At 58.1% G+C, this 22,215-nt stretch overlaps 3 protein-coding genes across 5 annotated transcripts in view; 1 reads left to right on the plus strand and 2 right to left on the minus strand.

Annotated features, from left to right (window-relative positions):
- Positions 1–4,048, minus strand: part of ASIC4 (acid sensing ion channel subunit family member 4) — a 62,371-nt gene extending 58,323 nt beyond the window's left edge. Inside the window, exon 1 of the mRNA XM_088168156.1 lies at positions 3,395–4,048. Within this exon, the coding sequence (XP_088024282.1) occupies positions 3,395–4,048 (654 nt within the window). The remainder of the gene's footprint in view (positions 1–3,394) is intronic.
- Positions 4,049–11,801: 7,753 nt separating this feature from the next.
- Positions 11,802–16,733, plus strand: LOC106860279 (rac GTPase-activating protein 1-like). 2 transcript variants are annotated; one of them, XM_088167483.1, is made up of 17 exons: positions 11,802–12,021; positions 12,120–12,322; positions 12,407–12,543; positions 12,760–12,838; positions 13,026–13,079; positions 13,215–13,262; positions 13,700–13,777; positions 14,131–14,251; positions 14,474–14,643; positions 14,853–15,014; positions 15,161–15,256; positions 15,329–15,530; positions 15,608–15,713; positions 15,841–15,973; positions 16,048–16,150; positions 16,256–16,373; positions 16,448–16,733. In XM_088167483.1, exons 1-17 carry the CDS (start codon positions 11,937–11,939, stop codon positions 16,497–16,499), a joined length of 1,947 nt encoding a protein of 648 aa, XP_088023609.1. In that variant the 5' UTR covers positions 11,802–11,936; the 3' UTR covers positions 16,500–16,733. The 2 variants fall into 2 exon arrangements, with proteins under 2 accessions (XP_088023609.1, XP_014743534.2); XM_014888048.2 differs by lacking the exon at positions 13,215–13,262.
- Positions 16,734–17,394: 661 nt separating this feature from the next.
- On the minus strand, positions 17,395–22,159 carry GMPPA (GDP-mannose pyrophosphorylase A). 2 transcript variants are annotated; one of them, XM_014888104.2, is made up of 13 exons: positions 22,014–22,155; positions 21,848–21,945; positions 21,655–21,758; positions 21,092–21,284; positions 20,867–20,926; positions 20,587–20,717; positions 20,436–20,450; positions 19,729–19,863; positions 19,464–19,561; positions 19,284–19,330; positions 19,094–19,186; positions 18,834–19,002; positions 17,395–18,745 (listed from the first exon to the last, which is right to left on the minus strand). In XM_014888104.2, exons 1-13 carry the CDS (start codon positions 22,054–22,056, stop codon positions 18,645–18,647), a joined length of 1,287 nt encoding a protein of 428 aa, XP_014743590.1. In that variant the 5' UTR covers positions 22,057–22,155; the 3' UTR covers positions 17,395–18,644. The 2 variants fall into 2 exon arrangements, with proteins under 2 accessions (XP_014743590.1, XP_014743591.1); XM_014888105.2 differs by lacking the exon at positions 20,436–20,450 and having other exon boundaries at positions 22,014–22,159.
- Positions 22,160–22,215: the final 56 nt, after the last annotated feature.

Consider the following 22,215-nt stretch of genomic DNA (forward strand, 5'->3'; position numbering starts at 1 on the left):
TAAGGGGGTAAAACTATTAATAGAATATTAAACAATCTGCTCTTGTGTGATGCATGAAGGTAGGAGTGAAGTTGAGGGTACCTGGATGACCTGCACAGCTGCCTCCTGGTCCAGATAAACACCCCAACATTACCTTGCCAGTGCAGAGGGGAGAGTGGAAAGCAGTGCTGTAACTAATTGTCGGCTGTGCCAGGAGAGGAGAGGGTGGCATCCATCAGGGAGTGGAGATATTGATGGACTCCAAGGCTGCTATTACCTGCCAGCCCTGCTATTACACACACCATCACTCAGTACGTGGCTGCGGCCACCACGCCAGCCCCTTGGTGGTGCCTTGCACTGTGCTGGCCGGGAAAACCACTGCAAACAGGTATAATTACACAGACAGTACCCACCAGCAGTGTTTCAGCTGTAGCTCCGCTACCTGTGCTGCTGACTACACGTTGCACTGATGTTGTTCAGTGCTGCCTGAGTTTTCCTCTAGGTCTTGTGTCCCCAGCCTCACAACAAACCAGCACTGTGCAAACCCCTTGGCATGTATCTGCCTCACTCCAGTGCCTTCTCCACCTTTTGCAACCAGGTTGGCCCCACACAGCCTGGCTGAGCCACGGGAAGGAGGCAGCTCCCGCCATCATGGAGCGAGGATCTGGCCTTCACCACCAGCAGGTGATGCCCTTGGGAGCCACCGTGCTGTGACGATGAGAGCCCACCGCAGCCTGACTCATTGTGGGAGGATTAGTCCCTGATCCCCCACTGCATGGACAGAGAGAGGGCAGCTCTAGGAAGCGAGGAAGTGAAATCAGGGAGATTAACCCTACTCCCCAGTGGGATGGAAAAATGGAGGCACATCTGCTCATCCAAATGGAAGGAACAGCCGCCCTATGGGGGAGCAGATAAAAATAGTCTGACATTTACCTGCCAGCCCCAAGCAGGGCAGGTAGAGGGCACCATAACCAGCCTGTGTTCACAGAGGGATGCAGGCATCCATTCGAGTGCCAGGCACTTGGTCACCTGCCGTCCTGCTCAGGCTGCAGAGACAGCATGAGGCATGCAGCAATGTGGCTGTGTGACAGCAGGACGGTGTCCTAGGGCAGCACTAGTGATGAGGAGTCCTGCCAAGGCAGGGGTGCCTTCTGGGCACACACAAGCATAGAGCTGGGGCAATGGCACAGCAAGTGTGTGTGAAAGGGGTTCAGCGTGTTCAAGGTTGCCTGTGCATGGAGGTGGGCAGCCGGGTGGCTGGCAGTGAGGTGGGAAGCTGCGGCATGGGAAGGGAAGTGAGCTGAGATTAGGCTGGTGCCTGAGCCTGGAGCTGTTTGGGGTACTATTGCTCCTAGAGGGGTGGTAGTGAGAAGAGCAGGCAGAGCTGAGATCCGCAGTAGAGGTGCTCAGGCAGATGCTCGAGGATGTCAAAATAAACCTGGGCATCCTTCCCTGCAACCAGGAGAAAGAAACCTCTTCACCTGTCCAAAGCCCTGTAGTCTGGGCTGCCAAGAAGGGCTGATGGCCCTCTCTGCTCTGCTAAGGAGCCAGGGGATGCTACAGCAGCTGTTAGCACCTCTCCACTTGCCTGTAGCAGCCCTGCTTTCCCATGCACAGACCACATCTGGACATCCTTCTACAATGGCTTTAGCATTTCCCAGCAATGCTGGAAGCATTTCCTTGGGATGACACTTACCTCTTCACAGCCATCTCCAAGCAGCGGGGGCCAGCCACCCTACAGTCATAGAGGTCAGGATGCCTCCTCCAGTATTGCTAGCTTGGCATCACGCCTCTGACAGGCACTTACCTTGATGTGCGCCCAGAGGCTCAGAGTGCCTGCCCAAGTCAAGGCACAGCATCATCCACCCCAGCCACAGAGAGTCCACGCCGAGGCACCAAGAAGCCAGAGCATGGGTGGGAAGGGTTAACTGCTGTGAGAGCAGAGCCTCCCCTTCCTCCCCCTGCACTGTGTTTTACAGGCCGGAGCTATTACCAGGAAATGTTCCCATCAGCACCATTGATCCCCTTGTTTACAGCCCAGTAATCCTCCACTGTTGACTCGAGCAAAAAGGAAAGAACGGAGGGGATGGCTCCCACTTGGGCATTGCCTCTGCCCTGCCAGCATCCCACCCAAACCCAGCTGACGCACTGTAGTGACCCTGCCACACCTGGCTGGGCTCTGGAGTCTCTGCAGCCAGTGGGAAGGCTATGGAGAGTGGCACAGTGGCAGGAGCCTGACTGTGACAGCAGCCATGGTCCTGCAAGGGCTGGCCCACACAGGCGGCTGCAGGTCTCCCCTCGGCAGCACTGCCCTCCTGGCACATGGTTGTGCCCCCACTCGCTGCCTGACACCTGGTGGAAGAACCCAGTGTGACAACCCCACTTTGTTCTCATTAGGGTGATGAGCAGAGGCATCATGCTAGATTAGAGACCGTCCCAACTCACAGCTCTGCATATGCCAAGGTGGAGCAGCTGCCAGCTGGGAGAGCCAGTGGCAGCGGCCACTCATGCACTGCCCGGAGAGGCTGCAGTCCCCAAGGCTGCTCACCAGGAAGCAGAACAGCAGGGCTGACAGGACTCTTGGTGTGGGGTGCTGGCCTTGCACAGTCCTGCCTGATACTCCCCCTGTGTGTCAGCTCTCCCCAGCCCAGGAGGGGTCAGAGCCCAACAGAGATCCCACAAAACCGTGCCAAGCATGTGTGCCGACAGCACTTGTGTGGTGTCCATCAATGGGACTTCTGTGAGCTTTTTACTTTTTCTGGCTCTGATAACACCAGGGGCTCAGCCATCTCCCTGTGCCCATGTCCCAGGCATGTCTCCATGCTGATTAGGAGGGCAGGATTGTGCCTTCCTCTGCTCACTTACGCTACTGCCTGGATTCAACCCATCTCCTGGTACCTGCTCTGCTAGGAGGGGATATGTTTGCTCCCTTTTAAAACTCTCCAGGCCCAGATTTACCTTCCCTCCCTCTGCAAGCCCTCAGGAGACTGGCTTTCCCCCAGAGCCTGTGGTAGAGGTAAGGAGCCAGGCTTCTCAGGCAAGCTGGTGCAATGCTGCAGGTCACAGCCTGCCTCTGCTGGGGCTGATCCCAGAAAATCCCAAGGCTGGGCCCCCAGCCTACCCTTTCTCTGTGCCTCTCAGCCCAGCTTCACAGCACAAGCACTGCCAGAGACCCCTCAGCTCAGCCCAGTGCACCCCATCTCTGCATGGGGCTCTGGCCCAGCCCTAACAAACCCAAAGCCATACAGCCCAGTAAAACTGGTGCCTGACATCTTTCCCCTTCCCTGACCCCTGGTCACTGAGGGCTAAGATCTCCTTATCAGCACCACAGCAGTGCACTAGGCTGTGGGTGCCAGCCCAGGGGCAATGCCTAGCCCTCCCTGCCCCCTGGAATGTCCCACCACTGGCCACTCACTGTCTGGAAGTCGCTGCTGTTGCAGTCCTCTTTGGCGAATGTGCAACGGACAAGCATCTCACCCAGGTCCAGCTGGTGGCCTGCACGCTCATAAAACTCCTCCAGGTGGAAGGGACGGCTCTTCTCCTCCTCACTCCTGGCAAGTGTCCCCAGCAGAGCCTCCAACCTGCTCCTCTCGGGGCTTTCTGGCACCAGGGGCTGGCCAGCACTATCCAAGAGCCCCAGCATCTCCCCTGCCCAGTACAGATCGTGGCTGGAGAGCTGTGAGAGGCGGGCAGGGTTGAGGTTGCAGATGGTGATGGCAGGGAAGATCTTGTTGTGCTCCATCTCCTCCTCCAGCTGGGTGCTATGGGGGTACTGGAAGTACAAGCCCACACACTTGGCATAGGCATGAATAAGGAGGGCCAGCGAGCCCAGGAAGGCCAGCAGCCACAGTAAATTGCGGACGGTGTAGCGCCGGTGCCGGAAGATGTGATGGATACCGTGGAGGGTGGTACGGCTGGCAAACTCTTCCAGGCTGCACGGGGGCTGCCGTGGGGCTGGGGCATTGCGTGCTGGGTGCCTATCAGCACAGTCTGCCACAGGAGGGGCTGCAGAGGGCCAGGGAGAACCCCAGGTGCGAAGGGGAGGCCTCTGAGCTTCCTCCAGCCACATGCTGCCGGCAGGCTCTGCCTGTCCCCGCTGAGTCCAAGGTGCAGACGAGGTTTGAGGAGCGGGTGACCGTCCCAGCAGCGGGCGGCCGGGCTGTGCGAAGAGTGATGCGCAGCAGTGCCGGGGCGGGACTGGTGCGGGTGGTACCGCCCGCACCCTGCCCCGAGCGGGAAGCTCGCTGAGTGCTGAGATCGCAGATGTACTTAGCGATCACCACATCCTGCAGGAACTGGAGCCAGAGGCTGAAACATCCTGGAAAGCTCAGGGCACTCTCACTGCCTGTCCCCTGGGGTTGTGGGCAATTACTTGGAGTCCTGCTCACTTCCACCCTCTCCGTGCACTTAGTGTGGGGTCCCCAGGGAGGAGGAGACAGGCAAATTCCTCATTTTCCCCTGCCAAGACATGTAGATGCCACCTGGGCGGGGCTGCATGGCCCTGGGCTCAGGGGAGACTGGGACTCAACCTGTCTTTGGCCATGGAGATGTGGGGGAACCCCAAGCTCTGCACCAGCGTTGCAGACACACAGCTCTGAAGCACAGTTCATCAGGCTGGCCAAGGAGTCAAGATGTCGGGTGTCACTCTTGCCACAGCTCCTGCGCCCTTGGACTCAAACACCTCCTCTGGGATCCCCAAAAGCTGCAAGGGCCCAGACTGCCATGAGCACAGGGAAGAGTGAGGGGTGGCAGAGCACATGGAGGCAGTGACACAGACCTTAGGGTAGTGCCAAGTGTTGGCACCACCTGCATGCCACCACAGGGATGATGCCAGGCTCTCTACTATGGTGCTGCCCTGAAGCCAGGACATCTGACATGACAGAGGGGCCAGCACCACTCAGCATCCCTCGCCTTCACAGTGCACAGGAAGATGCAAAATCTTTTATGAAGCCAGCGTTGAAGCTGAAAGAAAAGGTTGCTTGTGAGTGGTGAGAAGCATTTGTGTACCCAAAAGCTTGTGTCCCTTTCTGAACAATCTCAGTAGGTCTAGTAAAAGATGCTGCTTTTTCTTTCTGGGCTCACCACTCATGGACCTGTCTGACCAGATCCCACAGCACCAGCTTGCTGACAGTAGAAGCAGATCAGAGGCACAGAGCAGAGCTATGTCTGTGAGGCCAGGGAGGGCACACAAGCTGGGATAGCAAGCTCCATTCTCCAGCCTCCCAGGAGATATGATGGGGAAATCAGAGGTAAGAATGTTCAGGGAAGAGTTGTTTCCCAGACCCAGTGGGGCTGGAGGGGGACAAGAGGACTGGGCTCTCTCCTGCAGAGGTTCGGCCCTGGCTGGGCACCCACAGGGCCTCAGAGTGCAGCAAAAGACACTCCAAGACTCTGGTGGTGTCTGTAGCCACGGGCTGGCAACATTGGCCCTGCCCAGCTGTGCTCCCCCGGCCTGTGCTCCCCAGCACAGCTTTAAATCCATTAGCTTTGCATAATTAGATTTTTCTCAATTACCAGATTATGATAATTAACAGCTCATTTGTAGGAGGCAGTGCCTAATCCCGGCATCACGCCTGGCTCAATGCCAGCCTGGCTCTTGGCTGCTGGTGCTGGGACAGTGGGCAGCAAAACAAACACCAGGGCAGAGGAGCTTCAGGAATGCTCTCAGGACCTCCCAAAACCTCTCAACCACTGCTTACCTAGACCTCCCCTTCATGGTCCGGCCAACACAACCTGCATGAAGGGGCTGGTCCCCAAAACCAAGGAGAATGACAGCCCAGGAAAGAGCAGCATCCTCTGGCAAAGAGAGTCAGCAGGGTTTTAGAAATGGCTCGGTTACCCACATGGCTCCAAAGATGCAGAAAACATCCTGCAACGCCTCTCCTACAAGCAGCCACCAAGGCAAAAAACATGGGAGAGGTTAGCATTGTGGGCTGGGCTGGCAGGGCTACAGTCATTAGGAGTCTCATTAATGAACTTTCCTAGTCAATAATGTTGTGATGAAGGACAGGAGAGCAGAGAGGCAGCTGCTGGTAAGGAACCAATCTTCATCACGGGAAGGCAGGGTAGTTCAGGCAATTACTGCCCATCAACAGAGCTTCATCCCTGGTAACATAATAGAGCAAATATTAAGAGAAAAATGCTTCTGAGGACCTCGAGGGCAAGAGAACAGGGAGCAATATAGATATGCTTGGAGCTCACTCAGAATAAATCTACCCAGTCCAACTTTGTAGCATTTTTTTGGGTAAAATTGCTAAATAAATTGATGGTGAAGAGACAAGAGGTATGAAATATCAGGCTTTTATTAAAGCATTTGATATAGCATCTCAGGGAACTAATTCCAATTGTGGGGATAGCCATCCCCCACTCAGGCTGGGTGCAGCTGAGGAGACAAGGGAGATGGGGCAGCCCTGGGCACAAGGGGAGCATGGTGACATCCTGTGACACCAGTGATTGCAGTGCCAGCAGGGCAACCCCTCTTCTCCCACCCAGGTGAATGTGCTGCATCTTCTGCTCCATGATCTGCCTCCTCGGGTGGCTGTGACAGGAGCACCAGTGTTGCATCTGGATAATCTGGATGCATCCTTACGGGACAGTGCCCATAGCCAGCCCAGTGCCCCTCCTGCACTTGTTTGGGGCCACTATCTCCACACTACTGAGGCTGATTCAGGGCTCTTCTGCCCCTGTCATGGTCTTTGCTTGCAGAGGTCTGGCTGGGAGGAGGCACTGTGCGTGGGTAGCAGTCATGCCCAGCCAGGCATGACTGGATGGGATGTCTCAAGCTGTTCCCATGCGTCGAATATGCGTGGCATTTCTTCTGTTCTGCCATGAGCAGCTCTAAGCAGGGGATCTGGTCCTGCCTCTCCCCCCAGCATGGGCTGCAATTTCGGCTCATGCAGGCAATAAATCAGCCTGCTTGCCCTGAGGTGGCTATGTGGCCCCTGCTGCTTCAGCTCACATTTCCCAGCCTCAAATTACCCCAGGCTGCCAGAGAGTTGGATGATTTTGCACCACTCCTTCAAACACCCCCTACTCTGTTTTTGTTGCCAGATTTTGCCAAAGCCCCTCGAGTGTCTGCATGTCCAGGCACAGCATATTCCAGCACATGGTCCCCACGGGCAGCCCTTTTGGGGAGCAGAGCTTCACCGGCCCTGACTGCTCAACACCACGGGGAGTCAGATGAGCCTCGGCAAGGCAGCTTCATTCAACCACAATGGCATATGCTCCTCAACTACATCAGGGTCAGAGGTCCCCTGCCAAATTTTGACATGTTTTTCTCAGTGGGGGAGCAGCTCAGAGCACAGTTTTGCTGGAAACCACCTGGAGTTTTTCGTCTTTAAAACAGTTTTTCTCAATGGGGTTCCTTTGATGCTCACACTGGGAGTACCACATGCAGCAGTTACATTCTCAGCTGGAGTCTCCTTTCCCCTCACTGCCGAGTCCCTCTTCCTGTCCCCTTCAGCCCCTTCCCCTGTCCCTGCAGTGCCAAGCAGACAGGGGCTTGAGGGGCTGGAGGCAATGGAAAGCTCTCTGATGGAAACAACCCTGCCACAGGGCAGCGAGTGTGGAAATCCTTCTGCTTGTAGCACTCACAAAGTGTTGGGGATCATGAGGTGCTGAGGGAAGCTCGTGGAGTAGGTGCTCACGATGGCACAGCTCACCCTGGTGTCAGGCCAGCCAAGATGCCCCATAAGAAAAGCACTAAATCCAAGAGACTGCTTAGGCATATCAAGTGGGTGTGATGAACAAAGCACAGTGATTCAGGGGCCAAGCAGAGAGATCTGTGTTTGTGCAGCATCAGCAGATTTCCTCACAGCCCCCATTTTTGGGGCAACAAAATTAAATGAGGCACATCCACAATGGTCCCAGCAGGATCCTCTCCCCTGCATGCTACCTCCTCTCTCCCTGCAGCCTGGCTTCTTCCCACACCAGCCCCTTTCCAGTTCCTTGCACTGGTGCTAATCCCCTAATCTGTGCAAAGCAATAATTTTCTGCATGGCACAGCAGCTGCTTTTAGATCTGCATCCCTCCTCCTCCAGCAGCCAGTTCCCTTATCAGCAGCAGGTATCAGGTGAGCCAGGCACCATCTACTTCTGATAAACCCATGTTTTATTTTGCCCTATTTCCATTTATCTCCAAGCTTGTAATTATCCCTCATCTCACAAGGCATTGTGCTGCCTTTCGTGCCGAGGTGCGGAGGTGGCGCATGCTTTGCCGGGCAGCCCTGAACCAGAGCCTCTTGCCAGCAGGGTGCAAGGACCGGTGGGATGACACAGGGGGATGGGTCCTGCCCACCACGCTGGCTGCAGAGCTCTGCTTCCCTTTCTCCACACCCGAGCCGCGTTCCCTTTAATCTCGCACAGCGGTGGAGATGGATTTTCTCCCTGTGAGCCAGATGTGTTGCACGGAGCATAAACACCCGCGACAGTTGTTGTGCTCCTCGGTGCGAAGGCATCAGATGTCTGCATTAAAACAAAGCTCTCCACTTAATTACTCAGGCTGATAATTCAGCGCGTGGAGGCGGCTCTGGCTGAGAGCAGAGGGCTGGATCACAGCTGGGACTGGAGAGCCTTGGAGTGCACATTAATCCCGACTCTCGCAGCCCTGATTAACAGTGCTGGAAACCCGCCCCCCCATTCATTCCCAGGGGAAGGGTCTGTTACTGCCCCACCAGAGCGGGCCCAGAGAGGTGCCCAAAAGACCTTGCTGACTCCTTGCTGGGCCAAGACATCGCCTTCCCAGTGTCTTCAGGGTGAGGTGGTTAAGGATATGAGGTACCATTGCTCTGAGGGTGCTGTGCTGCCCTGGGAACCCACCCACAGCATCTGAAGGCCACAGGAGCTGTGTCCAGACAGTGAAGTTCAGGTAGGACCCAAGGATCACCTCATGCAGGGGCCTGCTGCCAGAGCACAGCTGGAAAGAGCTGGAGACAGGCCATGGCTGGGCTTAGAGCAAGACCAGGCAGACCACTCGATGCTTTCTCTTTAGGGCCTAGGCTGCTTGCTCCTGCTAACCTGAATTTCTCCTTCTAGGTCCAGCAAACACCTTCTGCAAGTTATCTTTGCTCCCCTCGATGATCACCAAGGCCTAGGGGGACTCCTGGGGAAGTCCCTCACTCAGCCATGTGCCCTTGGCCCATGAGCACCCACCTGCCTCTGCCAGTCCATCTGAATGTGATGCTCCCTTGAACTTCTCTCCCTCCTGCCTGTTCCCCAACCCAGTCCCTCCCTCCTTCCCTCTCATCATCCCTCTCTCTCACTGCCTGGGCATCCCTGGATCTGGGGCATCCCTCTCCCAGCAGAGCTCAAATCCCAGAGCACCCAGCAGATCTGCCTGTGGGGTCCTGTCTATGCAAGGAGACTGATTTCTTCCAGCTCAGCTCCAGCCCTCTTATCTCTCCTCCCTGGTCTGCACACTTTGCTCGGTGGCTGGGGTGAGTGGGAGCGACAGACCGCATCCTGCCTGGGCTGAGCACCCACGATATGCCGGGCACGCAGGACAGAGGGGCCCAAAGCAGGCAGCAGGCAGCTGCAGGCAGCACATCCCAGCGGGGCCCCAAGAGTTAAATTGTCATGTATTCAGGGCCACGCGCTGGCCAGGAATTACACTTTTATCGGCATGTGGTGCTGCCGCCACTTGAATTGGGACTGGGAACTCTATTTCCGAGCTCACCCAAATTATTCTCGAAGAGATAAAGCGCGGTGCAGAGCAGCGCCGGCGCTTCATTAACATTCCCCAGCCCATTCAGCTTTAAACGAAGATTGCCTGCCTCGGAAAATGATAAAATTGAACATGTGAAGCAGGGCATTATGTTCCATCAGCCGATATTATTTCCCACGCAGGGGCCGAGTGGAGACACAAACAGCTATTTATGCAGTACCTGGCCAAGCCAGGGTGGCTTGGGAGGGGGGAGCAGGCAGTGGCGGGGAAACAAGATGGGTGGCAAGTGCCCCACACCCATCCCTGGCCATAGGAGGGGCTGTCTGCATGTTGCCAAGGCCACTCTGCCCTCCTGGGGGTTGCCAGGCTTGTGCCCAGAATCTAAGGTGGGTCCAAGACCACAGACTTTCTCCATGCATTGGGTGTGGAAAGGGACTCAGGGGATGTGTGTGTGTCTGTGTGTGTGTGTGTGTGTTCCCATGGGCAGCACTGGCAAGGCTGGGGCATCTCCATCTACTGCCCTGCTCCAGGAATGCATGTCCTCTGCTAGGGCTGACCAAGTGGCTCCATATGCAGGATGGGATTTCACCCCCTGTGGCTGGGTGCTGGGCCAGTGGGATTGAGGAGCATCCACAGAGAGGGAGCACGTGCCTCCCCAGAGGCAGGAAGGGAGGGCTGAGTGGGCAGGGAGGGCTGAGCAGGCAGGCCCCCGGGGCTGCAATTGGATTTTGTTTGGCCGTGCTGAGCCTATCGATCCAGTAGTAATTAAAGTCGCTCCAAAACCTGACTCATATTCAACCTTGGGAGAAAGGAGCTTAGCTGAGAAACACCCTCTGTTGCCCATGGTCTGACACAGGATGGAGCAAAGGCTTGCCAGGCTGCTTCCAGACTGTCACAGCCTCCAAAGGTCTCTGTCCCAAAGGGGGACCATGCCTTGGCACTGTCTGGGGCCCAGGCAGCAGCACCCATCAGGCAGTATCCTGGCCAGTGTTCCTGGTACCACACAACCTTGGTTGCAAATGATGATTACGTTCAGCCCTTGGAGTGACACAAACCTTATAGCTATTTTATAGATCCTGACTATTTTCTCACCAAGTGCCTGAGACGCATCCCAGGCATGTAGTAGTACTCTCCCACACCCCCTTCTTGTCACTGTCTCGGCTCTGATTGAGGGTCGGGCACAGGGAGAGGAGCCTGTTGAGCCCCACAGCCACTCCCAAGAGTCACCGAGGTGTTGGGATGGACCTGGTGCTGTGTATCCACAGGGTGCAAAACCTCTTCTCCAGGTCAGTGTCAGCCGGGGAGGCCCACGAGGATTCTGTGAGCTGTTCGTGTGTATTTGCATGTGTGTGTCTGTGTGTGCAGAGACTTGCACGCCCAGCCCTGCCGCCAGCCTCGCTGCTATTCCCGGTATTCGTAGCAGGTTGGGACAGGCACCGGGGAGGGGGAGCTGCCTTTCACCAGCGCCCCCCGCACCCTGCCCGGGCCCTCCCATGGGAAAGCAGGGTCGCCAGGAACCGGGGGCTGCAGCAGGGCTGGGCGTGCAAGGGACACGGGGCCGGGGGCAGCCCTGGGGACCCCCCGGGCAAGGGACTCGGGGTAGAGTACGGGCAACGCGGGCAGAGACGGGGCTTTGCGGCGGGGAGGTGGCTCCATCTGCAGGACACGGACCAGACGGGAGACCCGGTGCGGGGGATCCCCACCGCCCCCGCCCGCCACTCGGTACACGGGACACAGCGCCGGGGGACAGCGGACAAGGACATCAGCTCCTCCGGCTCCACCCGCGCCGCTCCCGGGATGCAGGCGTCGGAAAGTGGTGCCCCCTCCAGCATTCCTGCACCTCCAGCGCCTCCTACGCCCGGTGGTCCCCCCGATGCCCCTGCACGCGCCGAGTATCCCACACCCACTGCTTCTGCACCCCTTTAAGTGCTCTCATCGGGTATACCCAGTGCCTGGGCATCCCTCGCCCCCAAAGGCAACCTTCACCCTGCTCCTCAACCTTGCAGCCAGTACTGCCACCCGCACCCCGGGGCATCTCACGCCCTAGAATCCCCCGGCAGGAGCCGGGGCGGCTGGTCGGACCCCGGTGGCGGCGGGAGGCGGAGGCGGAGCCGGGACGGGCTCCACCCCGGCCCCCGGCCCACATAGGCCGGCCGGGAGGGCCCCTCGCCCCCGAGCCTGCGCTATCCCGAGGCCCCCGGAGTATCCCGGCGGTCGGAGGAAAGCGTGGGGCAGGAGCTGCGGGGGGATACGTGGAAGGAGGTGCCTGGCTGCAGGGGCCCGTCCCGGACGGCGGGATGCTGCGGCAGCGTTGCGGGCGGCTCCTGGCCCGGCTGGAGCAGGGGTTGCAGCTCCTGGAGCTCGGCGGCAGCGTGGAGGAAGGTGGGTGTCTGCATCTTCGCCTCTGCCGCTGGCGTGGTCTGGGGGAGCAGGGGGCTGGCCCCCCGTCCCGGCTGACCACCCACTGCTGTTTTCCCCAGAGTACATCCGGATAGCTCGGTGCTTTGAGGCGACGCGCCAGAGATGCTGCAGGCTGGAGCAGGATGGGCGTCGTGCCCGCGAGCAGCTGGCCCGTGTGGAGGCCGAGCGGGCAGCACTGGAGGTGAAGCTCAAACACGCCCGAAACCAAGTGGAGGTGGAGATGAAGAAGCGGCACCGGGCAGAGGCGGAGCTGGAGAAGCAGGTCAGGGGGCTGGCCGCAGGGGTACCCTGCGGGGCTGGCTGCGGGGCCCTCAGCCTGCTCACCACCACCCTGTTTTACTTGCAGGAGCGCAAACTTCAGCTGGTCCTTGAGTTGCTGATGCGGGAACCATGGGGTACCGAGGCACTGAGCAGGGAGCAGTGCTCTGTTCTCAGTGCTCTGACTGGCTGGCGCCTTGGGGCAGCCTTGGCACCCATCAGGAGGTGAGCAGGGGTGGCGTCCTCACCCCAACCCTTTGGGCAGCCCTGGGGTGGGGTCGGCTGTGCCCCTCTTCCCCTCATCACTGCTGGGCTTGAGGGGCTGGCTGGGGAAGGAGGTGTTTGGGCTCTGCAGAAGCATCAGCTGTGGGCTCCCAGGAGTAGCTGCACAAGTAGGTGCTGGCTGAGGGAGGAATTGCTCCAGCTGAGCTCACTCTGCAGGTCATCTGCAGTGGACGAGTCGTGCCAGTCACTCCTGTCCCACTCAGATATCAGCTATGATCGCACTGAGGATGACGTGGTAAGAAGTGTTTGGCTGTGAATCTAAGGGTTTACCCCAATAATGAGGGGGTTGTTTTGCCCCACTTCTGCAGTGGCACAGCCCCTTTGTATATCTACGGTTAGGGGTGGGCTGCTATCAAAGCTGGAAATGAATGTTGGGAATGCCCCTGGCCTTATGTAGCCTCAGACTCCCTGCTGCCTTTCAGGATGTTGATATGACGGTGGTGCAGACCCTGAAGCGCAAAGCTCCGGACAAGCAGGTATGAGGAAATGCTGGGATGTGACAGTTTTGGGGGCTGATGTTGAGGTGGTGTCTGTGCCCCTGTGTGGGTGAGGATCCCCCAACTCTGATCACACTCCTTCAATGTGCCCTTTGGGTCCCTCTGCCCACCCAGGTCCCAGTGTGCATCACAGGCTGGGATGCTGGTGCTGTGCCACGCAAGGTGAGGACACCCAGATACTTCTCCATCCCAGCACAGGGGGCTGCAAGGAGCCTGGCAGGGAATTTAATTTATTGATGCTGGGCTGGGAGCATCGTCTCTCGGCAAACCTCCCACGATCAATAGAAACTCCATTATGCTCCACCGTGGCCCAGCTGGGCTCCTCAATAATTCATCACCATGTGTAGGCATCCCGCACCCCACTCTGCTTGCACCTCTGCATTGCAGGCCTGACCTGGCTTCCCCCAGGGCTGGCTCTGACCTGGTGGGGAAGGCTGGGTCCCCATGATGCCTGGTGTGGGGCAGGCAGTGCTGGAGGAATAGGGTGAGACTGGGACTTTTTGTTGGGCTCAGGCCACTTGGCTTGGGCACTCTGGGGTGTAGGGAAAAGTCAGGGAGGGAGGTCTCTGCCTATTCTTCACGCTGTCTTCTGTTTCCAGCGTGTGTCCCTGGCCCCTCAGGTTGGCCCTGTGGTGATGGCAAAGCGGCACCGTTCTTCTGTGGTACCCCATAATGCTGTAAGTAGAGACCCTAGTGTGCCCTAGGCAGGGATGGGGCACTTGGGCCTTCCCAGTGCCAGAAGGCAATGCTGCAGCCCTCAATCCTGTGGATGCTGTGGGAACAGTGCTCAGCTGTCTCCTCTGGGTGCCTGTGTCCTTCAGCCTGTATCACCTTGGTCCCAGTGGAGACCGCATCCCTGGCTATGCCAGACCACTGCCCTGAAGCCTGCAACCCCCCTGTACCCATGGTGGCAGCATCCCTGGCTGTGCAGGACCACAGGGATGGCGATCAGGTGGACCAGAGATCATGTGGGAGATGCTGGAGAACTGTGGGGCTGCAGTCATATCTTATTGGTCTCCCATTTTGACAGATGAGTGCCTCCTCTATGCCCCCTCCTGCTGAAGTCCCAGGCCCTGCTGACAACCTCATGCCTGCTGTTCTGGTGCCTCAACGCCGCTCTCGCCAGGGACATCGTGTCTCCATGCATGCAGGTCACAGGGAGGGCTGAGAAGGGGGTTGAGGAGTGGTATGGGGCTAGCCTCAAGGTGCTGCTGTCACAGGGGAGGGAGGGGATCTGTTGGGGGATGCTTGTCCCCACTGTGGAGGTACTGGGGTCCTCTGGATGTGCCAAATGCCACTGTCTCACACAGAGACTCCAGGTGGAGCCACTGGAGGTGGGAAGCCTCCAGATGATGGAGTGGCATACCTTTCAGGTCTCCCTCCACTGCCTGCAGAGATGACCACCGGTGAAGATCTGGGCTGCCGTGCTGTGGGGCAAGAGAACCACACTGAGGGCAGCTCAGTGGGACAGCCAGCACCAGCCCCCTTCCCCTCACCTCCACGGAGTGTCCCACCAGTCCAGCATAAGTTCACCTCCAAAACAGTGCGTGACCCAGGCTCTTTCCCCTGGGGAGATGGGCAGGGGAGAAAGTTGTGGGGTCGGGGGCCAGGCTGCCATTCATTCCCCAAGCCCTTAGATCTCTCTGCAAGGGGAATGTATGGAGACAGTGGGACCTGGCTGGGAGAAGATAAAAGATTGGTACTGGCTATCTGCAAGAAGGGGGGGCTCCTGATCCTGTTCCCCCTCTCCAGGTGATCCGCCCTGAGCCATGCTGTGTGTGTGGCTCCCGCATCCGCTTTGGGAAGACTGCCATCAAGTGCTGCCAGTGCCAGCTGCTGCTACACACCAAGTGTCGGGAGCAGTGCCCCAGCCTCTGCACACCCAGGCCTCACCACCATGCCTGGCCCCGTGAGGTGAGGGGGGCACAGCAGTGCTTGGGGGGCCTCTCCATGTCCCCACGAGGCTTCAGGGCTACTGACCCTAGAATGCTGGGCCTCTGCCCGCCCTGGCTGCAGGGCTGGGCGGTGGGCACAGCACAGGTTGGCATTGTTCTCCCCAGGGTGTGCTGGCTGACTTTGCGCCCTCCACGCCGCCCCTGGTGCCCACACTGGTGGTGCAATGTGTGACTGAGGTGGAGGCACGAGGCTTGACAGAGGTAGGGACCAGGATGGTGAAGGTGGCAATGCTGTGGTTCCCACAGGGCTGAGCCTCTTTTCCTGTGCCCCAGACAGGGCTGTACCGGGTGCCAGGCGCGGAGCAGCTGGTGCGGGAGTGGAAGCGAAAGCTGCTGCGGGCTGGGGGTGCGCTGCCTGCCCTCAGCAGCGTGACTGACATCCATGTGGTGTGTGGGGTACTCAAGGACTTCCTGCGGGGGCTCAAGGAACCACTGGTCACCTTCAGCCTCCACCCTGCCTTCCTCAGGGCTGCTGGTGAGCAGGGGGTACCAAGGTGAGGGAAGGGGAAGGGACTGCTTCTCCCCTAACACAGCTCCCTGGTGCTGCCACAGACATCCCCGATGATGCTGCCAGTGACACAGCCCTGCGCCATGTGGTAAGCAAGCTGCCCCCAGCCAACAGGGATACCCTGGCCTTCCTCATGCTGCACCTGCTCAGGTGAGTGGCTCATCCTGGCACTGGTCTGTCGCCATCTCCTGGTTCTCTGCCCCTCACCCAGGCTTTGTGCCCTAGAGCAGGGAAGCTACTGGGCTGGGCAGCATGCTCACGCCCTGTCCCCCCTCAGGGTGTCACACAGCCCTGACTGCAAGATGGATGTGTTCAACCTCTCCCGTGTGTTTGGCCCTACACTGGTGGGACACAGCTCAGCCAACCCCACACCACTCGCCATCATGGAGGATACGCCTCGGCAGTGCAAGGTGAGGGATCCCTAAGGTGTGGGGTGTACCCTGGGCGCTGCCAGTGTCCCCATCCTACACCTCTCGCTGCCCAGGTGGTGGCTCGTCTCCTTTCACTGCCACCTGACTTCTGGAGAGGCTTTGTGGAGACAGAGCAAGAGAACCTGGTGCCAATGTCAGCCCCAAGACGTGAATGTGGTGAGCACAGGAGCCCCAGCCCCCACCCACCCTGGCCTTTGGCTTCTTTGAAAGGTCCTGGTTGTCCGTGGCTGGGGTGATAGCTGTCCCCACTCTGTCCTGCAGAACCGTTCTTCCAGCCCATTGCCTCTCCGGAGCCCAAGCCAGGCCAGCTGAGCCCAGCTGGTACCTGCTGCCTCCCCAGCACCTTGCGGAGCTGCGTGGGCACTGCCACCCGGCCCCCGTGAGTGCTGTCGGGCGTGGGTGGGGGCCCAGGGGAGCTTGCTTTGTACCCTTGACTCATCTCTCCCCACGCAGGCAGGGGCCGGCCCCAAGGAAGGTGGGCCGGTTCTTCCCTTCTCCTGTGTAGCCTGCAGCAGTGGCTCTCTCGGGACACAGAGCTGGCACTGGAGGAGAAGCAAAGACTGCAGGACCAAGCAGCTGCCTATAGAGTGACAGTGCCGAGCTCAAAGCTCTGCTCTGCTTCCCTGTGGACTGGGGAGCAGAGCTGGCTCTGTCCAGCTGTGGTGGCAGGGACACTACTCTAGTACTTGTACTTTGAATCACGTTTAAAAGTTGTATTAAATGTTTGCAGCAAAACACACTTTGCTGTAGCTGCTGTCTGTCCTGCCCTGCTACTGCTAGGGGGTTAGGGCTCATTCAAGCCTGGCTGGGCAGGAGGCATGAGCTGAACAATGCTCCACAGAACCTCTGCTTTGGGAGGGCAGGCAGAGCCCCCTCCCACCCGAGCTGAAGCCCTGTTCTTCTGCTCTGGAGCCCTTCATGTGGGAAGCCCCCCTTTGAGCCCAGATGTTGGCCTGAAGTAATTGGAGCTGTTGCTGCTCAGGGCAGGACAACCTTAAAGTGTTTCCAGACTTCCTGGCACCTCAGTGGAGGCCTCTTTAACTCCTTCCTCCCCTCCTGCCCAGACTGTGCTAGAGCTGTACAGCTCTTTCCCTCCAAGAGGGGGAAGCAGGAGCATGCTGTAATGGAGCAATGTCCTAGGAAGGGCTTGTCCCCCAGATAACTCTGCAGAAGGGGCAACCAGTGCAGAGGGAATTTAGGGAAAAGAGGCATTACACAACAGGGATAAGAACTGCCCCTATGCCCCAGCGAGCAGACAATAAACCTTTGTCCTTACTAAAAGCCAGACCAGATGGGGCACATGAGAGAACTCATGTGCAATCCTGAAAGCAAATACTTTGGCTTGGTTTTCCCCAGCACAGGAGTGTACACCAGAGGGCAAGGAAATTAACACATCCAAGGCAAAGGCAAAACTGAAGGAATTTAATATGCTTAAAACTAGGGAACAGCTAATCCCTGCCCAGGACCACAGGAGAACTGGCACAGGAAGGCACAGGGCTGGGAGCAAGGATTTACTCCAAATCCATCAACCTGGGATGGTACTGGATGGATGAAGAATACCTAATAGAGTGCCTTGCTGAAAATGAGAGGTATGATGCCCTTGGTGGAGTGCAGGGCTTTAAAACCAGGGAGGTAAAAGGATAAAGGGCAACACTGGTTACTGCAGACAATCTATGCCAGGCTCAGGAGGAAACTGCCTTCCATAAAACCGGGTTTTTTGAGGCAAAGTGAGGTGCTAAATCTCTGCCACTTGCACACGTGTAAGTTGATTGCTCTGATGCCCAGTGGCAGTGGCTGTGGCCAGGAGGAGATATGCAGTGAGCCCCAGCCATGCTGGTGTGAAGGAGGCTGTTGGCCCACCAGGGTAGCAGGGGCTTGCTGCCTTCACTCTGAGCCCTGCCTAGGCAGCAGGCACAGGTTCCAACCTGACAGGAGCAGGCTTCATAGGGCTGGCAGCTCTCCTGGCTCACACTGAGCCCAGGGGGCAGAGGGTGGTACGGGGGGAAGGGGTGCTCTTGCAGCTCCCTCCAGGGCCAGCAGGCCACTAGTCTGACCCAGCCCTCATGTGTGTGCCAGTGCCCTTAGGACAGCCTGGCACTGCTGTTTTCCCTGCAGTAGGCAGGAGCCCAGCTCAGGCTGTTGCAATCATGCTGAAATCAAGAGTCTTGATCTACTCCTGTGGGGTGAGCTGCCTACACATGACAGGCACATTCAAAACTCCCAGGTCTTGGAGATGGGCCAAGACCTTCCAGTGAGTTGCATATAGAAAATGGTGCAGGGGAGAGCCTGATGAGGAGTGGCAAGGTGGTGCTGGTAGTGCCCTTTGGTGGAGAAACACACAAAGTTGGATCCAAGACACTGTAGGCAGCAAGTGCTCCCTACATACACCCACAGGCTGGTACCAGAGCCACGTACTGTCCCCAGAGCCTTCACCCTGGCCCAGGGCTGGTCCCTGGGCTGCAAGAGAAGCCACATGCAAGGCTGATGCTCATCAGCTTTAATGTTTGTCTGGAGCAGTAGTCAGGCACTTGCAGGGCTCCTGGCCTGCACCTACGCCTCTGGGGGTGCTGAGAACCTCCCAGGATGTGAGGTCTCAGTGCAGGCTCTTGTTGTGGGGCACAGCAGGGAGGTGGCAGGTGCTGCCCATGACTCACAGGATAATCTGGTTTTTGTAGCTTCGGCTCAGCTCCTTGTGAGGAAGGACAATGGAGTTGAGAATAACGACCTCAGCAGGAATGGTGACACTGCAGCCTGGGGGGAGAACACAAAGGGTTTAGCTGGAGGGGAGAAGCTGCCTCGGTGAGCAGGGCCAGGTTGATTCCATACAGCAGAGACGTACCTAGGATTGTGATGGATGGTGTGAGGCGCCCGTCCCGGAAAAGGGTCTCGCTGTCAATCTTGGCATAGGGATCATTGGGGTTGGGGTCGCTGGGTGTTCCTTCAACCCGGGCCCAGCGTCCAATTGTGCTGTCCCAGCCCACAATGGTATTGAGGACACAGGTGTGGTCCTGGGATGAAGGAGAGGGGAACGCATGGTGCTGCTGCCCCGCTGCAATAGGTGAGGTTTGGCACCTACTCCCTCAGGCACATCCCACTTACATGGAGTGAGGCGCCGTGCAGGACGATGGACTCTCTCACACGGACACCAGCGCCCACTGTCACACCCTCCCCAATGGAGACGTTGGGGCCCAGCTGTGAGGACAGAAGGAGGTGATGAGGACAAAGACAGTGATGCCCTCTGCACCCCTGAGCACTTCCCTCCCCCAGGGCCCCTCCAGCCTGCACTCACCACTGCAGTGCTGTCGATGGAGGCTGTCGGGTGGATGTACACATTCCCTGCAACACAAGGCAGTGGATTCAGGAGAGGCAACTCACAGGAGCACTTGCCTCTCAGATAGGGGAGGTCCCACTTGTGGGTGCTACTGCCTCCCTAGGCAGCTCCAAATGCATTAGGGTGTCAGAATGGTACCTCGGATGACAGGGCCTCCAGGTTTGTTCTGGGCCAGTCTCTCTGGGTGGCTTTTGCTGTACTGGTTCAGGTAAAGGCGGCTGGCATAGATAGCAGAGCTGGAGGAGGAAAAGCAGAAGATTGTTATTGTCACTCTGGCGCTACCAGGGCAGAGGAGGATCCAAAATCAGTACCGCCCACCCACCCCCAGGCCTCTGCCTGAGCACCCTCCCTGGTACAGATCACTTGATGCTCCTGCTACACCAACTCTAGCTACAGCGCTTACCCAGCTGACTTGATCTGGCTCCAGAAGCCATCAGTTTTGTAGACATAGAGTTTGCCACTCCCAGCCAGGGCCGTGAAAACATCCTGCTCTAGCCGAATCACTTCTGCACGCTGCCAGCCATTGGAGCTTTCTTCTCTGCAAGCAAGAGTCCTGTTAGACACCCACTCCAGTCATGGCCTCAGCTGAGGACCCCAGCAGACACACTCTCCCCAAAGTCAAGGACTCTGACAATCCCAAATTCCTACTTAGCCATGCACTTCTCCCCGAAAGTGGGGACAGCGCCAGCTGTCAGGCTAGGTGGGGACAGCCCCACTGAGCCCCAGAGCAGCAGAAGGACAGTCAAAATAAGTTCTGAGCCAGAAGCTGATAGTGCAAGAGCCCCACCTACTCCAGGTGGGTGTATGATCCTGTCCCCAGTCCAGAGCCTGCACAGCTGGATTTTAGCTTGGGTGGTGGCAGAGATGTGAGGTGACAGGCTGGGTGGTGCAAAGAACAGGAGAGGGGAGCATTCCCAGGTGAAAGGCTTGCTCAGCCTCTTATCCAGAGCTGAATGAGAATGGGGTGGGAAGAGAAGAAGGGAAAGTCTCAAGCTGACCAGGAGCAGAGCAGAGGAAACAGCAGCTTGAAGAAGGGAGGGAAAGCATGCATTACCACTAGGATCAATCCAGCCCAGAGAGGAGCAAGTGCAGACACAGAGGGAGACTTACCCAAGGTAAGGACAGCTGGTGCAGGACCAGGAAACAAGTGAGTGATGGCAGAGGAGGAGAAAAGATAGAGAAAGAATGGAGGATGAGCGTGCTGCTGCAGCCCCAGGAAGCAGCGGGGTGGGAGGGACACAGAGCAGAGTGAGGCACTCACAGTGCTAGTTCCTGTTGGTTCCTCTGGAAGACCTCGCCAATGTGCTGGAAGATGGCAGGTGTAAAGAGGTAGATGCCACAGTTAATGATCTCACTGACAAATGTGCTGGGCTTCTCCACATAGTGCTGAACCTGCAGGCAAGGGAAGAGACATGAATCGCAGGGTGCAGCCCCTCCATCCAGCATCACACCCTCTGTGGCACACTGGGACCACAGACCCATGCAGGCAACACAGAACCTGCCACCCACACTGTGCTTGACTCCCCAAAGCCCTCCAGTACCTCCTGTGTCCCTGCATTTGCCACGATACAGCCATAATTCAGTGCCTGTGTCCTGTTGGCCTAAGAAACAAGGATAATGTTAGCAACGGTGGAGCAGTAGGCACTGGGAGGCAAAGCAGATGAAACCCGGGCCTCAGTGTGGGACCCACCCACCACAGGAGCTGCTGGCTTCTAACCCCATGGCACATCACTGCAGCTCTTCTGCTCCCCAGCACTGCCACTCACTGTGGTACCCAGAATGACAAAGCTGTGCATGTCCCCATGCTGCTGATGAAACTCCAGCATCTCCTGTAAGGGGAACTCTGAGCACACATCTGCGTTGAGGACAAAGAAGGCCTCAGCACCACCTGACAGGATCTGGTCTCGGAAGTGATAGATGCCACCACCCGTGCCCAGGGCTGCGTACTCCTGAAGATACCTACAAGCCAAGCAAGAAAAAGGGAGGGCTTAGGGAAGCAGGTGTCTAGTGGCACCAACCGGTAGCAGGGCTGGGAAGGGTTGGGAAGGACTGGAGAGACATAATCCTGCCATACAGTGATGGCTTTCTTCAGGCATTGCACAGCAGGAGGTTGTGGCAGCTTAGAGCTGTGCTAGAGAGGCATCTCTGGAGCAGGAAACATACAGAGCAGGACCCAAGGCAAAGGAAACGTGGCGGAACTAACGGGCTAACCAGGCTGTGCCCATCCACAGTGGGACAGAGCCCACCTGCCCAGTGCCAGAGCACTGCCAGCCCAGTGACAGGCAGGTGAGCCAGGCTGTGCCCCAGGGGTGAGAGAGCTCCTGCCCACCTGATGGGAACCTTGAACTCCTGCTGCGCCGATACAAGAAAGCGGCTGAGGGCCTCGTTGGGCTGGTAGAAACCCATGAGCAGGATCTCCTTCATGCCGGGCACCTGGGGAGGGGTCGGAGGAAGGGGTCAGAAAGGAAAGGAATGGCACTTCTCCCTTGGTTCCACGGCCCCAGCCCCCCGGCCTCCTGTACCTTGGCGCAGGCCTCGATGTGATGCTGCACCATGGGGACTCCGGCCACGGGGAAGAGCGGCTTAGGCACCTCGAAGGACAGCGGCCGGAACCGGGTCCCTGTGGAGCAGAGCGGGGTCGGCGGGGCACTGCGCCGGCGGGAGACGGCGCGGGCCCGGCGCACTTACCCTTCTGCGGGCCCCCGATGAGGATGACTGCCTTGAGCGGCATCGCGGCTCGGCTCCGCTCCGGCGGTTCCGCACCGAGCCCCGGCTCCGCAACCGAGCCCCGCACCCCGGGCCGGCCCGGCCCCGCCGCCACTTCCGCGCACGTGGCTGTGACACGTCAGCGCCGCCAGGACCCCGCCGCCCGCCCACCGCCAGGGGGCGG

Source organism: Sturnus vulgaris, chromosome 7 (assembly GCF_052056855.1).
Source record: "Sturnus vulgaris isolate bStuVul1 chromosome 7, bStuVul1.hap1, whole genome shotgun sequence".
In the NCBI taxonomy this organism is placed as follows: domain Eukaryota; kingdom Metazoa; phylum Chordata; class Aves; order Passeriformes; family Sturnidae; genus Sturnus; species Sturnus vulgaris.

What these genes read in the sequence shown, in the direction of transcription:
- LOC106860279 (XM_088167483.1), top strand. Translation starts at nt 11,937, where the DNA reads ATGCTGCGGCAGCGTTGCGGGCGGCTCCTGGCCCGGCTGGAGCAGGGG. An exon ending in AGCCCCAAGACGTGAATGTG is followed by an intron (nt 16,151 to 16,255) that starts GTGAGCACAGGA and finishes TCTGTCCTGCAG; the next exon opens with AACCGTTCTTCCAGCCCATT. An exon ending in GGCACTGCCACCCGGCCCCC is followed by an intron (nt 16,374 to 16,447) that starts GTGAGTGCTGTC and finishes CTCCCCACGCAG; the next exon opens with GCAGGGGCCGGCCCCAAGGA.
- GMPPA (XM_014888104.2), bottom strand. Translation starts at nt 22,056, where the DNA reads ATGCCGCTCAAGGCAGTCATCCTCATCGGGGGCCCGCAGAAGG. An exon ending in ACATCGAGGCCTGCGCCAAG is followed by an intron (nt 21,759 to 21,847) that starts GTACAGGAGGCC and finishes ACCCCTCCCCAG; the next exon opens with GTGCCCGGCATGAAGGAGAT. An exon ending in TTGTCATTCTGGGTACCACA is followed by an intron (nt 20,927 to 21,091) that starts GTGAGTGGCAGT and finishes CTTGTTTCTTAG; the next exon opens with GCCAACAGGACACAGGCACT.